Source organism: Macaca mulatta, chromosome 17, assembly GCF_049350105.2.
Source record: "Macaca mulatta isolate MMU2019108-1 chromosome 17, T2T-MMU8v2.0, whole genome shotgun sequence".
In the NCBI taxonomy this organism is placed as follows: domain Eukaryota; kingdom Metazoa; phylum Chordata; class Mammalia; order Primates; family Cercopithecidae; genus Macaca; species Macaca mulatta.
In genome coordinates this window covers 106,784,091-106,799,589 of record NC_133422.1, presented here as the reverse complement: position 1 = coordinate 106,799,589, position 15,499 = coordinate 106,784,091, and the positions used below count along the sequence as shown (strand labels likewise).

Here is a 15,499-nt window from a genome sequence, read left to right as displayed (position 1 = left end):
GGAGCTTGCAGTGAGCCGAGATCACGCCACTGCACTCCAGCCTGGGAGACACCGCGAGACTCCGTCTCAAAAAAAAAAACAAAAAAAACAAAAAAAACAAATCCTAAAAGACTCCTAATAATGGTCAAAAAACAGGAGAACATGTCAGATTCATCTTTATCTGTGAAAAGGTTATGAAGATGTAAAAGTGTGAATAAAGAATAAAGAGTGAAAATTTAAAAACTGGAGCACGAGAGATGCCTCAACCCTGAAGGAGCAAAGAGAGTTCCGAGGAGGCTCTGGGTTCTGTGTCTTCATAGGCTGGTTTGGGCTGAGACTGATTAAGACTGATTCAAACCTTCTCTTTGGAATGAAAATGTTTAATGACTCAAGGGAATAATGAAAACATTTCCAGAGAAAAATCTTTATATCATTAAAATTACGTAGATCAACGGAAATAGAACCCCATGCCCTTAAAACAGGACCGTGGTGAGCTCATCAAGGGGTTCCGTGGTGTCGTGACTCCGGGCAGACCTCACTCATCCTCAGATAACTACAGCTCCTTCACTGGGAGCATCTTAGTTTTTTACTACCGGTGTGTAATTGGAATAATAGCAACACTAAAATAGGCCTGTCTTAACTGCTTTCTTATTCTGAAGGACAAACAAATCTTAGGAGTCTTCTGATATATTTAAACTGGGTAACTCAGATAATGGAAAGAGACTTAAACTGAATCAGAAGCTCTCGCCTTTCTTGTCCTTGCTTAGTCTTTAGCTAGCATTTTGCTTTCTCTCAGTCTGAGGTTGTTCCTCCCACTGGGGTTATTGTCTAGCTTAAGTGTTATTGTGGGTTTAATGACTGATGTATTCATGTAAGTTTTAAAACCGGTTTTGTGCTTTGCGGATGTAAATCAGCATTGTAAGAAGCTCTGTTATGTGTATAGTCTCCACCTGCGATTTCTTCTCAATAGAAAGCTATGGAAATGCTTTCTTCCCCTATGTTACTGCGTAGAGTCAGGCGTCTTTACTGGTGACAATCTGGGTTTGTCCCCTAGACGTCTCCAGCAATCTCTGTGGAGTTCACTCTATGATGCGTGATACTACTCAACTTTTGCGAGTTGTACAATTCACAAAGCTTAATAAGCATGTGCTGTTTAAGCATGAAACGTCTTATGGGTATGGACGGGTGACTCAGCTCTGGCTTGCCCTGTTACCAGTGTGTTTTGGTGAGACTTCCGGTTAGTTCCAGTGTATTAAGGGATTTGGAAATCATGAAGACACACACGTAGGCGTCTGCTGTGAACTCAGCTGGCAGAAGTGTTCTCATCTTTGTGGTCTTAGGGCTCTGGTCTCCTTCGTGGAACGTCCAGCTGCCTGTGCCCGAGGTCGGTCTGTTACTGGTGCCACAGACCGTGGTTGGCCCTGAGTCTGGGTGTGTGTACCTTCATTTCTCCTTTGTGAAAACACAGGCTACGGATGCATGTGTTCTCTTCCCTGTTGTTCTTTACAGCTGCAGACCTGTTCACAGACTTAGAAAATGCATTTCAGGGGAAAATTGATGCTGCTTATTTTGAGACCAGCAAATACTTGTTGGATGTTCTCAATAAAAAGTACAGCTTGTTGGACCACATGCAGGCAATGAGACGGTACCTGCTTCTGGGTCAAGGAGACTTCATAAGGCACTTAATGGACTTGCTAAAGTAAGACACTATTTTCATTTCTATAAATGAGTAATATATTTGACATGAGAAGGAATCTTGTGTTTAAAAGAATAAATTATATTAAAGGAAAATGAGTTGAATTCTTCGAGCATACTTTTTTAAATAAAATCTGAAAAAAATGTAAAATTTTCAAAAGGTAAAGCCCCTTTATTTTTCTCTGGTTATCAGCAGAGCATCATTGTCATGTTCTGTGCTTTATTCATAAGAGAAACTGGCATTTATTACCAAAACTATGGCGCTTACAGTCTTCATGTATGAGGAGTTTGTCTAATCACAATTAACTTTAGCTTTAGCTTGAAATAAAGTGAAAAATAAAATACACATTTTAAAATTGAATTTTACTTTTATATTTGTAGTTAATGTTTCACATAAAAACAAAACTACAGCCCTTTTTATTTTGCTCCCTGACATTTCTCATGGCATCTTCCCTTCCAGAGTTAAATGTGTGTTCTTCTCCACCAGTAGAGACAGAGACAGTTCTGGACCAGAGCCTGCTATGCTCCTGGGTCTAGAGACAGTGCAGACCCCGGCCCAGGCAGTGTGAGCCTGGGCATGAGCACCCCCGGGGGCCACAGCCTGGGCCTGGAGATTTTCACCCAAGTGTTTAGAAGAATGAAAGTTATTTTTTGGTGTTCCTTTTAGGACACTTAAAGTAAGCTAAATGTTCCCTTTAAGACACAAAATCAGCCGAGCGTGGTGGCTCAAGCCTGTAATCCCCGCACTTTGGGAGGCCGAGACGGGTGGATCATGAGGTCAGGAGATCGAGACCATCCTGGCTAACCCAGTGAAACCCCGTCTCTACTATACAAAAAAACTAGCCGGGCGAGGTGGCGGGCACCTGTAGTCCCAGCTACTCGGGAGGCTGAGGCAGGAGAATGTCGTAAACCCGGGAGGCGGAGCTTGCAGTGAGCTGAGATCTGGCCACTGCACTCCAGCCTGGGTGACAGAGCGAGACTCCGTCTCAAAAAAAAAAAAAAGACACAAAATCATAACTTACCTTTAAACCCTGCCAGTGCTGCCCAGGCAACTGTTTTAGGGCCTCAGATCCTCAAGTTTCAGTGGATTGCAGCCTAGAAAGCTTGCTTGTGGGCCCAATTTAGAGAATGAGATTTTCAGGTGTGGGGTGGAGGATTTGCATTTCCAGCAAGTTCCAGCTGCTGGTGATGCTGTGTTTGTGGGGACTACACATTGAGAACCACTGTTTGAGACATGCAAGCTCTTACATCTTACCTTCTAGCCAGAAGCCAGTCTCCTTTGTGAAAACTCATATGGCTTTTTGAGGCATACACAGCCATGGCTGGCTTGCGACATGCTCATGCCTTAGTCACAGCTGATGTCTGCTAACAGGTTTGTCAGAAAAGAAGGTTCACTAGTACAGTAAATGCTGGCTGTGATGAGGTCAACACCTGTTTGAAGTACGAGTGGTGATGAGCTTTTAAAGGGGAAATGTTCTCTAATGCCATGGGTATGCATGTGGGTGAGTTGGTGCCGCTGGAGATGAGGAGCCAAAGTGAGGTTTGGAGGACCCTGATGGCGTCATAGGTCACATCATAGAGCCGGCTGAATGCATTTGCCTTGTGCCCAATCTTAATGTTGAAAGTGTCACAATGCTTCCTTTAAAGTGAAAAATTCATTTCTCCTCATGTCGTATTTTAAGTTCCTAGTTTTTAGGTTTATTTGACATTTTGTGTCTTTTTCACCTTGTCGCTGCCCTGCGTTTTGTAGAGCTTTCGTGTCTACCTGAGTTGATTAGTGATGTTCTTAACTTGGCAACCCCCTGATTAGAGTAGAGAGGTGTTAGCTTCATAGTTATAAAAGCAGGTATCAGTAACCCTCAAGAAATGCTTGCTGAAAGTGTAGTGGTTCTTGGCCCTTTAGAATCATGACATCCATGTACCTAATTGCTTTGATTCAATAGACCTCTCCTCCTCCCATTGGGTCTAAAATGAAATTACATCAGCTCATGCTGCTCATAGGCCAGCCTAAAGTTTGAAAACTTTGTTAACATGTATAGCACATTTAAGTACTTTCAGTGTAAGCTGAGACGGAGTCTCGCTCTGTCGCCCAGGCTGGAGTGCAGTGGCGCGATCTCAGCTCACTGCAACCTCTACTTCCCAGGTTCAAGCGATTCTCCTGCCTCAGCCTCCCGAGTAGCTGGGATTACAGGTGCCCACCACCATGCATGGCTGATTTTTGTATTTTTGGTAGAGATGGGATTTCACTATGTTGGCCAGGCTGGTCTCAAACTCCTGACCTCAGGTGATCCACCCACCTCGGCCTCCCAAAGTGCTGGGATTACAGGCTTGAACAAATGTTCCTGGCCAAAATCAGTATTTTTGAGATTTTAAAGAAATGTAACTCCACAATAATTAGTAAGCCCTGTTTGCAGTTTATGCTCTGAAGCTTTCGTTGCCACATTATTGTATTGGTCCCATTTGTCTTTCGAGTTTTTATAATTTGAACTCTTACTTTTTATAGTTTTATATGTTTTTTAAAGTTCATTAAGAATTGAAGTAATATTTTCTTTAATTTTTAAAAAATTTGTTAAGACCAGAACTTGTCCGTCCAGCTACAACTTTGTATCAGCATAACTTGACTGGAATTCTAGAAACCGCTGTCAGAGCCACCAACGCACAGTTTGACAGTCCTGAGATCCTGCGAAGGCTGGACGTGCGGCTGCTGGAGGTACTGCGGCTCTGCATGTTGGGAACGCTGCCTTGGCACCGAGGACCCACTGGGCTGGGGTGTTCTAGCGAGTGTTTTCCATGTTATTTCAGGCACAGCTAGCCGTTATCTTTCTGGAAACTGGGCAGCCTGAGTAGGAACTCCACTCTGTCACTTGTTACTGCCTGGTCAGCACATCTCCTCCCTGTACACCATCTGGGTCTCCATTTGCCCATCTTGCAGGGAGCCTTGCAGGGCTGCTAGGCTTAAGTTGGAGAAAACGCATGACACCCTTGCCCTGAGCTGGGTAGCACACACAGATGCTTAGAAAATGGAGCTTGCTTCTCATAGTAAATCCAACAGGAGCACAAGACATGGTGTATGATGATATTTATCAGAAAATTGATGTTTTTAGTTTCAGTTTGGTAGGACATGACTTTCCTTTAAGGGTATGGGTATTAACATAAACCCACTCTTTACTTAGTTGAAATGAAAGATCATTAGCAGAATGGTTGGTTTTCTTAAAATATTGCAAGAGTCATCTTGGAATAACTAAGGATTTGGAACATATTTAGAGGAGTGGGTTTTTGTTGTAAGCAAATGGTGATGAATTTTAAACACATATTCACAATATTCATTCAGAAATACACCATTCCTTGCCAGATGTTTGCAGAGCACCTACTGTGTGCTCGTTATTGCCTAATCGGTGAGGTTGTAGAAGTTAACCAGAAGATGCACTCAGAACTGCTGAGCAGTTTTTAACAATGGGGCGTTATTTTACTGCTTTTTCTTTGCGTCAACAAGTTCTTCAGCAATAAGCTTAAGGTCTTGCAATTATGTGTTTGTTTCTGTTGTTAGGTCTCTCCAGGTGACACTGGATGGGATGTCTTCAGCCTTGATTATCATGTCGACGGACCAATTGCAACTGTAAGATTATCCTGCATCATTTTATAGTATTTACAGCTGTTAAGATTGTTAAACATTTTGTTTGAAGTTAACTTTCTTCTCTGGGGACTTCTAATTCAAGTGATCACTCGACATCTAAGATATACTCATTGAATAAATACTTAAGCCAAAACTGTGTGTTTTTTAAATGATTATTAATGAGTACTGAAATACTCTCTTATTTTAAAAATTCTTAAAAATATCGTTTGTTCTATCATAGGTTTCAGCAACTCCTTAATAAATGGGCTGTTCATTCCGTTCCATTATTAGACTGTGGCAACTAGTTTAGGATAATTTGAAAGGAACTGTAAAGTGTATTTTAGGGGAATCATATTTTTACTACTTAGATAAAATTTGGTATTTAGTATTCATTTAAACCGATGAGGAAACAGCTGTACTTTGTTCATAGTGCCTTCACCTACATCACAGTTACCACATTATAAAAGGCTGACCAGGAAAGCTGTCTGTTTACATGCCTGCAGTTAAAGTGCCTCTTTTTAGTGCTCATTTTGCAAGTATTCAGACTTGAATAAATTTCCTTGACCAAGATACCCCTCTAAACTTACTTCAATCATTTTTGTATCTGAAGTGCTGAAGGAAGGACACTGCATTTCTTTGAGGTATTGGGAAGAGTATTTTGTTGAGAAGGAATATAGTTGGGCTCTAAAATTTTTTCTTAGTGGTTCTGGTAGAGGCTGCTTCGTGCTGTTTTCCCGCCTCTCAGGGTGCACATCACGCTGCTGAAATAATTGCGTCAGGGCACACTCACCCTCTTTCCTCTTGGGGGTAAGAAACCTGCCACTGGTACGTGTGTCTCTCCTGCCTACAGCGAGATGGGAACTGCTGGTGCAATTTCCTTCACACCTAAATTCCTGGTGTGTAACCTTTATTGATCAAAGCTACTATATTTTAAGTGCATAGCTTCTCTTAAATGTAATTTCTCATCCTATTCAAATTAGCTTTTTCTCTTTTGACTTATGTCCTAACCAATTTAAAATATTACAATGCAAAAAGCAGTGTGATATTTTAGCAAATTATTTATTTAATTTATTTTTGACACGGAGTCTCATTCTGGCACCAAGCCTGGAGTGCAATGGCACGATCTTGGCTCACTTCAACTTCCGCCTCTCAGATTCAAGCGATTCTCCTGCCTCACCCTCCCAAGTAGCTGGGATTATAGGCATGAGCCACCATGCTGGCTAATTGTTGTGTTTTTAGTAGAGATGGGGTTTCACCATGTTGGCCAGGCTGGTCTCAAACTCCTGACCTCAGGTGATCCACCTGCCTCCCTCCCAAAGTGCTGGGATTACAGGCATGAGCCACTGTGCCCGACCTCAACAAATTATTTAAATTAGCAACTTTCATATCTCCAGCCTTGTTAATTTGCATACATTACGTATTATTTTCATAGCATAAAAGATACCATAGTACGGATAATTGCATCGATTATTTCAGAAAGTCTGAGTGCCTTGACAAATAGGTAAACTGAACGTTGCCCAGAGAAGAGATAATTAATTATTTCATAGTATTACAGATCTTATTAAGAGTGTCAAAGGTGTCATGCCATGTACATAAACAGTTGCTCATGCAATATTGTTAAATGTTTAGGTTTGCAAAGCTCTACTTTAGTAGAAGGACTCAAGGAAAAAAGTTTATATCATAGATTTATTTTAAAAAGGCAAATCTATCACCTGAGGCCAGGAGTTTGAGACCAGCCTGGCTAACATGGCAAAAACACATCTCTTCTGAAAAATACAAAAATTAGCTGGGCATGGCGGCACACACCTGTAATCCTGGCTACTCGGGAGGCTGAGGCATGAGAATCCCTTGAACCCAGGAGGCCGAGGTTGCAGTGAGCCGAGCTCTCACCATTGCACTCCAGCCTGGGTGACAGAGTGAGACTCTTATCTCAAAAAAAAACCCCACAAAAACCCAAGATAAAAGTAAATCGGTGAATATAACCTGAAGGATTCTTTTCAGACTGGAGATTCTTCTAGGCCTACCTTCCATGAGATTCACCACCCTTAGGAGCTACTGTTACAGAAGAAAGTGCACCCCTGCCTCACGGATCCCTCAGGCGGGTTGGGGGGAGTTGTAGTGAAGAGTCCACATTTTAGATTAGGCTTAGACTAGTCTAAAATGGATTGAAAATCCTGATAAACTGTTTGCAAGTTGTGTAATGTTAGGCCTCTGTTTCCCTGCTTTCTGTTCCTGTGAGTTTGCTTAGCATGCTGCCTAGCATGGAAGTCATCAGTGTGGTTGTTACATTATGATAGTTTGCTAAAATGTACCTTTTGAAAAAAAAGATTGAGACCTGTACTGAGAGGATTCTTATGTGGGAATACTATAAACTCGTCTCCTGCTATTATCCCAGGTGTTTACTCGAGAATGTATGAGCCACTACCTAAGAGTATTTAACTTCCTCTGGAGGGCGAAGCGGATGGAATACATTCTCACCGACATACGGAAGGGACACATGTGCAATGCAAAGCTCCTGAGAAACATGCCAGGTGAGCCCTCAGTGCGGTCACAGGTCCGCACACACTCCCAGCAGCGTCCAGCCCCCACTGGGTGCGGTTTCCAGCAGCTCCGCGGGAGTTAAGGTAGACTCACGGTGTTAGCTATGTATTTTTTCCAGATGGCGAACTTTCTTTTAAAATCACATTTATTTTTTATTCTAGTTTTTATTCTAGGCTTTTTAAAAATTGCCTATTTTTAGGGAAAGCGGTTTAATACATCACTGACTCATTTAAAATTCACACAGTGTTTTAACTAAATTGTTTTTGAGAATTTCTTTAATGTTTTGTTTTGTCCATAAACCAGAACATGGGAATATATTATTTAAAACAATCTAAAACTGTAGTAAAAATTCTTAGGTATCAGATAGTCAAGATTATTTTAATGTTATAAACATTGAATGACTTAAATTACAAGTAATTTTGAAGTCTTTATATAAAATTGATTTGGTCAGAACCCTTGAGAAAGTATTTCAGTAGGTACATCTCTAAAGAAGAACTAAACGGTACATGCCTTTAATCCTTTGGTGAAAAGTAATTATTAGGAATAAAAAGAGAGCAGTTGTTGGGAGAAAGCAGTTCATGATCTCTGCTTCTTTACCAGCTCAGAGGCTGGTCCCTGAGCAGCTAGCAGAGATCCAGAATAGTGACCCCTGCCGAAGGCTGGGGGGCAGGGAGTTGCCTGTCTGAGCCAACACTGACATGTAGAATTGTCGGTTTTTACTGGGTGTTGATACTTGACTGTAGTGGGGAATGAATGGTAGGAATCCTCCGAATTAGCTGAGAGGGAAGCAAAGGGGAGATTTTCTTTTAAAGGCAGTGATGACTGCGGGCTGGGTGCCCTTCTTGTGAATGTGCTGCCACGGGCGGGCGGGGAGGCGGGAGGAGGGCCGTGCTGAGAGGACTGCATGCACGCCTGGGGCTCTGCGGGTCTCCTTTCTCCACGGTTTCACACCGTCCTTCTCGCCACTGTTGCGGGATCCCTCGCTCAGAGTTGTTTTAACTGGATATGTATTTACTTGCCTACACTTTTCCTTCCCTCTGTCTTCTTACGAATACCACTGAGTAGATCAGTTCCTGGCTGCCCCCTTCACGAGGCAGCGTCTTATAGTGAGTTTAGACCAATTCAAGGCCAAACTGATGCTGTCATTGTCACGTGTCAGAATAAGCCTCTGCGAAGGCTGAGCTCCATACCAACTTGAAATATGGGCTGGTCGCGCTACAGTTTTCTGATCTGATTATCAGTTTAGCAACGTCTGTATCAATTTGCTCTTCTCTTATTGTATTGAATATCAATAATGAGTTTTGTTTTCTAGTTGGAGATAACTAATAAATTTTTTGATCAGTTTTCTATGTATGGGAAAATGTGTATTTTATTATTTATAAAATTTATTTATATCGCTAGAATCCTGCTTCACAGAGTTTAACTCCAGCTTTTGCTGAGCCTTCCCCCTCGCTATTGAAACTTTTTCTGAACCATTTTTAATAGCACGATATTACCTCATGTACATATCATTTCATCATTTCTCTTTGGACATGTTTTTTCCCCAATTTTTTGCTAATATAAATAATGCCATGCATGTTTTTATAAATGCATCTTGATACGCCTCTGAATATTTCTTGAGAATAGATAGAAGTAGAACTGCTTGTTTAACAGTTTGAATTTTAGTTTGACTTTTTACTTACTAAGTATTCATATTTTAACTGTATTGATATTATCGGATCACTTTTTGGGAAATGTGCACCAATTTAGTTCACATCTCAGTAAGCCCAGATCGTATTGTGGAAAGTTGTCTGTATCACTGTTTTTGCTGACACTGGCTATTAATTCAAATAAATTGTCAGTTCATAGGTGAAAATGGAAGTTCATTTCAACTTTTATGCTTTTTAAATGTTATGCTTTTAAAATGATTGATGAGAGTGAACACTTTTATTTTCAAGATGGGGTCCCCATTTTTGCCCAGGCTAGCCTCAAATTCCTGCGCTTAAGTGATCCTCCCACCTTGGCCTTCCAGAGTGCTGGAATTACAGGCATGAGCCACCAGGCCCGGCCTCTTTTTTCTTCGTTTTGCTGTATTATGTAGTATTCCCTTTATCTACAGGGGATATATTCTAAGACCCTCCCCCCCACCCCATGGATGCCTGAAACCTCAGATAGTATCAAACCTTACATATACTGCTTTTCCCCATATGTACTTACCTATGATAAAGTTTAACTTATATGTTAGGCACATTAAGTGATTAACAGCAATAACTAATGACAAAATAGAATTATTTTAACATCATACTATAACAGACGTTATGTGGGTGTTATGTCTCTCTCAAAAGATCTCACTGTACTATACTTACCTTTTTTTCTCGTGATCTGTTGACCTGATAACTGAGACAGCTACTGAGTGACTAAGGGGGCGGTAGTGTATACGCCGTGAATTTGCTGGACAAAGGGTTGATTAACTTCCTGGCTAGGATGGAGCAGGATGGTGTGAGATTTCATCACTACTGAGAACAGTGCTCAATTGAAAACTTATGAATTGTTTATTTCTGGGATTTTCCATGTACTATTTTTGGACTGCTGTTGACAGCAGGTGACGAACAGCATAAAGAGAAACTGTATGGGGGACTACCATGTTCCCTTTTTCGGGAATTGTTTTACTTGTGTTTCTGTTGGGGTGTCTGTGTTCTTACCTTTAATAAAGAAGTATTTTAAAGTAGTTCATGGCCAAGCAACTTCATGAGCAGAAATCAGCTAGCTGATCTTGCTAATCCAGCCCGTTAGAAATGTCCTGCTAATTATAAATCTGAAGCAGATTACACATGGACCCTGTAGAGAGCTCCCATCAACAGCTGCCACGGGGCCTCGTACGGGTGTGGTGTGCAAAGGACGGCTTAGTCTTACTTAAAGTGTCAACAGTTATCACCCTAGTGTTTTAACAATATTCATCTAAGGAATAACTTGCTCCATCGTGTGCAGTAAGTAGTTACATGTGAAAGTGCTTTTCTGGGGACAAGGGTTTTTAATCATGGTCTACCAGGAAGATCACACCCATTCCTCATGTAAGATTGTCTGCTCTTCCTGCCTTTACCAATCCTGGATGGTAGCAGTTTTTTATGTATTTGCCAGTCAGCTGGACAAAACACAGCGGCTAATACTAAAATGGTTTGTTAGATTCAATTAATCTAAAAAATATTTCTACTACTGGAAACTAAATTCATGTTTCAGATAACATTTCACAAAATGAAATAGACCAGTACAGGTAACTGAGCCTGTATTCTTTCTCAGCCTCTGTGTGGGGTGGGGAGGGAACGAATGGAGGCTTTTTCTTTCTCTTTCAGCTTCCCTCCCTTTCCCCTTTCAAAACAGTGGCATTGAAATAATTTGCTTTTGGTCTTTATTAGAAATAAAATCGATCTCTTACGTTCTTGAGGGAAAACAAGGATGCGTTCATCTTTCATGAAGAATCAAGATGAAATTTACATAGTTAGGTTCCAATAGAAGTCTGATTCAGAAATAACACTTTCTTAGTTTTCCTCTGGTTTTTAAGACATTAACTTACTTATCTGAGACAAAAATTAATGTTTAGACAGTGAGTTTTTAGAGGGCTCTTAAGAGAATATTAATTCTCTGAAATGGTCCCTGAAGTTCTCAGGGAACAGTGGTTAGTGGAGATTTACGTGTACCTTTTTTTTTGAGATGGAATCTCGCTCTGTCACCCAGGCTGGAGTGCAGTGGTGTGATTTTGGCTCACTGCAACCTCCACTTCCCAGATTCAAGCTGCTCTCCTGCCTCAGCCTCCTGAGTCGCAGAATTACAGGTGCCTGCCACATCGTCTGGCTAATTTTTTTGTAGTTTTAGTAGAGATGGGGTTTCACCATGTTGGCCAGGCTGGCCTCAAGCTCCTGGCCTAAGGTGATCTGCCCACCTCGGCCTCCCCCAGTGCTGGAATTACAGGCGTGAGCCACTGTGCCTGAGGGGTTTTTTTTTTTTTTTTTTTTGAGACAGAGTCTTGCTCTGTCGCCCAGGCTGGAGTACAGTGGTGTGATCTCAGCTCACTGCAAGCTCCGCCTCCCAGGATCAAGCGATTCTCATGCCTCAGCCTCCTGAGTAGCTGGGATTATAGGTGTGTGCACCATGCCCAGCTAATTTTTTGTGTTAATATTTGTAGTAGAGATGGGGTTTCACTATGTTGGCCAGGCTGGCCTCGAACTCCTGGCCTCAAGTGATCCGCCTGCCTTGGCCTCCCAAAGTTCTGGGGTTATGGGCGTGAGCTACTGTGCTCAGTCACTGTTGAAGATAATGGAACTCCACTCGCTTAAAATGAGATGTAAATATTACTACATTTTAAAATTAGAGCTTGCACACTAGACACTAAATTATTTCTTGTCTAAAATATAATGATAGCAAGTTACAGGTTTTCCTTTATCTTTTCTAATCCCACTGAATGGAATGTGCTCTCAAGAAAGTGAGTGTCTAAATGAGGCTTCGTGGGGTAGGTGTTGAAGAGCAGGGTCTGGCCATGGAAATAGCTTGGTGGAGCCACATCTAAACCAGCAGGTCCCTTACAATTAGGAAGCTTCTAAGTAGAAGGCACTTTGGAGATACCACAGTCAAACCTTCCTGGTGTGTATTGGAGAGCAGCCTGAGACCCAGAATCTGAAAAGGTTGGACTGGCCCACATTTGGTTTAGGCCCAGTATATTGAAAAATAAGATAAATCAAGGTTTAACAGCTCATACTACATTTTGTTTCGGTTTTCCTTTCAAACATATTTTATTACTTCTAAGATACACATTGTTTTCATGTTCTCAGTGTGTCTTAAAGTCTTTTGAGCTGCAGGGCTCCTGTTGGCTGCAGCTGTGTAAACCTGGCCCCAGCTCCTCTTGGTGCCTGGAGCTGGGCTCTGTGCTCCGGCAGCATAGCCTTTAGTGCTGGCCACAGCTGCGGTTCGTTGCCTTCAAAAAGATTACACCCTGGCTCCACCCTGGCTCTGTTTTGAAATGAAAAGTTACCGTGTTTGCAGAAAAGTTAGAAATAGCAGTGAAGCATAAATTTGAAATCGATGAAGCACATGATTATTATTGAGAGAAGAACCAAAATGCCACCTTTTCATGTAAAGCAGCACCGCGGATTTTATCTTACCAGGAAAGGCAGGTGCCCGCGGGCCAGCAGTGTCCCTTGAGGGGCCCATCTGCGCAGTGGGTTCAGAGGGTGTTTCCCGCACAGGGCTGAGGTCAGGGTGTCTGTCAGTGTGATTGGCAACCGTTTTACTTTCTTGATGATTCATATAATAACGATTCGTCTTACAAATGACAGTGTCTTAAGACTCAGTGAATGATAGAAGATGAGTTGAAATTTTTCTCTTTAAAAATTTCTGTGTGTTTTTGTATCCTGTGTTTTATATCCTTAATGTGTATCAGCCGTCCAGTGTGGCCTCGGCCCTGCAGGATGTGTGCTTGCTGTATTCGTTGTATGTTTCACTCATCGTTCCCATGTTTCACTAAGGATCCAAAAGATACTTAACAAAAGTCTTTTGGATCCTTAGTGAAACATACAAATAGAGATAAAAAAAATTCTCTGTGCCTGGCTCCAACTGATAGAAACTTTAAGCTGAGCTGTAGGTGCTAGAGCTACATTGCCCGGGGGCATCCCCACCCCACCACCTGTCTCTGAGATTGTATGGCCTCAGCTGTTTTCTTGGTCTTCTGCCTCAGTTTCCTCATCTGGGGGATGGGGTGTTGATGGCACTTACTTCCTAGTGTTGTCAGGATTAAGTCTGAGTGAAAGTACTTGGAACAGCACCTGCCTGTGGTGGGTGCCCCCAAGTTCACCATTGCCGTGGTCACTTGCCTGGAAGAGCAGGAATGCAGATGATGTAAGGATGAGATCCTTACAGGTGATCAGAGACTTTGAAAACAATCCTAGTTCTTAACAAATGTCGTTTGGATCCTTAGTCTTGAGAAAAATAAATCAGATGGGTACTTTGATAAGGTCACTTTTAAATACAGTAGCATCACTATAAATATGGGTTGAGGAGGTGATTTTGAAATTGTGAACTAATTGTTTTAAGGTATTTTCTTAAAAAACCAAATATAATGTTTAGCAGTACTCGGTGCTATCTCTAGAGGCATCTCCGGATGTGAGGGGGTCCTGGTGGAAGGTGCCTGCCTGAACAAGTGTTTAAGAACAAGTGTTAAGAGCCAGTGTTTGAGTCAAACTTGAAGTTCTTTCGACAGCCTTTAGGGGTCAGTGGAGAACTACGAAAGAGCCTGTTGCTTAGCTGCTGCCCAAGCGGGAGGAGATAGTGGCCACCCAATTTTGTGTGTCGGCGGTCCAGTGTGGCGTCGGCCCTGCAGGAGGTGTGCCTCCTGTATTCATTGGACCTTATTGCCAATGTTGCTTTGCTTTTGGGGTTCTTATAATTACACAGTTACTTGTGGGTCAGCCATAAAAACACATTTAAAACACGTTCCTAAAATATATATTCAGAGTGCTAGGTAAAGAGATCCTAGGCATGTTGGCAGGTGTAAATGGAATTTTTTAGGAACTAACGGACTAGTTGTGCCTTGTGAATTGAGTTCATAGTCATTACAGCCTTAGAGCAAGTAGAAGTTCAGAAATAACTATTTTCTATAGTGTTTAATCTCTTATTTGGGAAAGAAAAATAACTGTGGTATTGTAGGGATTTCAGACTTCTGTCATGTGGATGATTTCACCAGGTTTCTTTTCAGTAGCAGCACCCTCACAGCAGCAACCAGATGTCTCTCACTGTCGCGGGGCTTTGCCTTAAAAGAAGACCATTGGAGATGCTGTCCGCTGTGCTCATTGTAGACACGGTAAAAGGTGATTTTTCTAGAAGGAGAACTATATTCACTGGCAGTACTTTAAGACTGTAAAAGGAAAGAACACCTGTATTCACATTGTTGCTAAATTGACCTTGCTTATAGAAACCTTTTGAAAGGTGTGAGTTTGAGTACTCAAGATCTGAAGGAATGCAGACCGCCTGCTCTGACGTTGAGTGTCCAAATCACGCACTTTTTTCAGGAAATCATCGTTGAGGGCCCACTTAGTGCTCTCTGTTGCTGGTTCCCAGTAACGGTGTGACAAACCAGCTCCCTGTGGCTAAGCAGCTCATGGCCTGTTAGGGCAGAGCAGACATTTACACAGGAACTTACAGTCAATCAATACGGGAAAATCCAAGTGGCATGGGAATGTTTAAATGAGGCATCTGACAGACGTGGGGGTGGTTCCCGAAGGCTCCAGAGGTGATGGTGTCCAGTCTGGCCCTGACAGGTGAGGATGAGCTCTTCGGGTCAGTGGGGAGGAGAGCAGCATGTTCGGCAAAGCTGGGGAGGGGGACTGTGCTGCCAACATGGGGCCGGGGAGCCCAACCGGGAGCACGTCCTGAAGGTCTGGATTCAGGTCACTGAGAATAATGAACCTGGGGCGCGACCGTGGCGATTAGCAGGGCAGCCAGTTGTGATAATCCGTGTGCAGTGACGTTGGCCTTTATGGTTACAGCAGCCGCGGGGCTGGAGGGAAGGGAATGGATTTGAGGGTGACTTGGCCTGTGGCGCCAGCAGGACCAGGTGATGCGTGTATGGAGGCCAGGGGGTGGTTGGAGTCTCAGTGGCACCTGGGTCTCTGACTTGAGGACCTGGTGGGTGGTGGCATCTTTTAC

At 42.5% G+C, this 15,499-nt stretch overlaps 1 protein-coding gene across 3 annotated transcripts in view; it reads left to right on the top strand.

Annotated features, from left to right (window-relative positions):
* The window catches only part of TUBGCP3 (tubulin gamma complex component 3), a 98,962-nt gene that overhangs the window by 60,605 nt on the left and 22,858 nt on the right, over window positions 1–15,499 (top strand). For all 3 annotated transcript variants that reach the window (XM_028837343.2, XM_028837344.2, XM_028837345.2), the window contains exons 14-17: window positions 1,489–1,678; window positions 4,249–4,384; window positions 5,222–5,290; window positions 7,683–7,818. In XM_028837343.2, coding sequence (XP_028693176.1) covers window positions 1,489–1,678; window positions 4,249–4,384; window positions 5,222–5,290; window positions 7,683–7,818 — 531 coding nt within the window. The remainder of the gene's footprint in view (window positions 1–1,488; window positions 1,679–4,248; window positions 4,385–5,221; window positions 5,291–7,682; window positions 7,819–15,499) is intronic.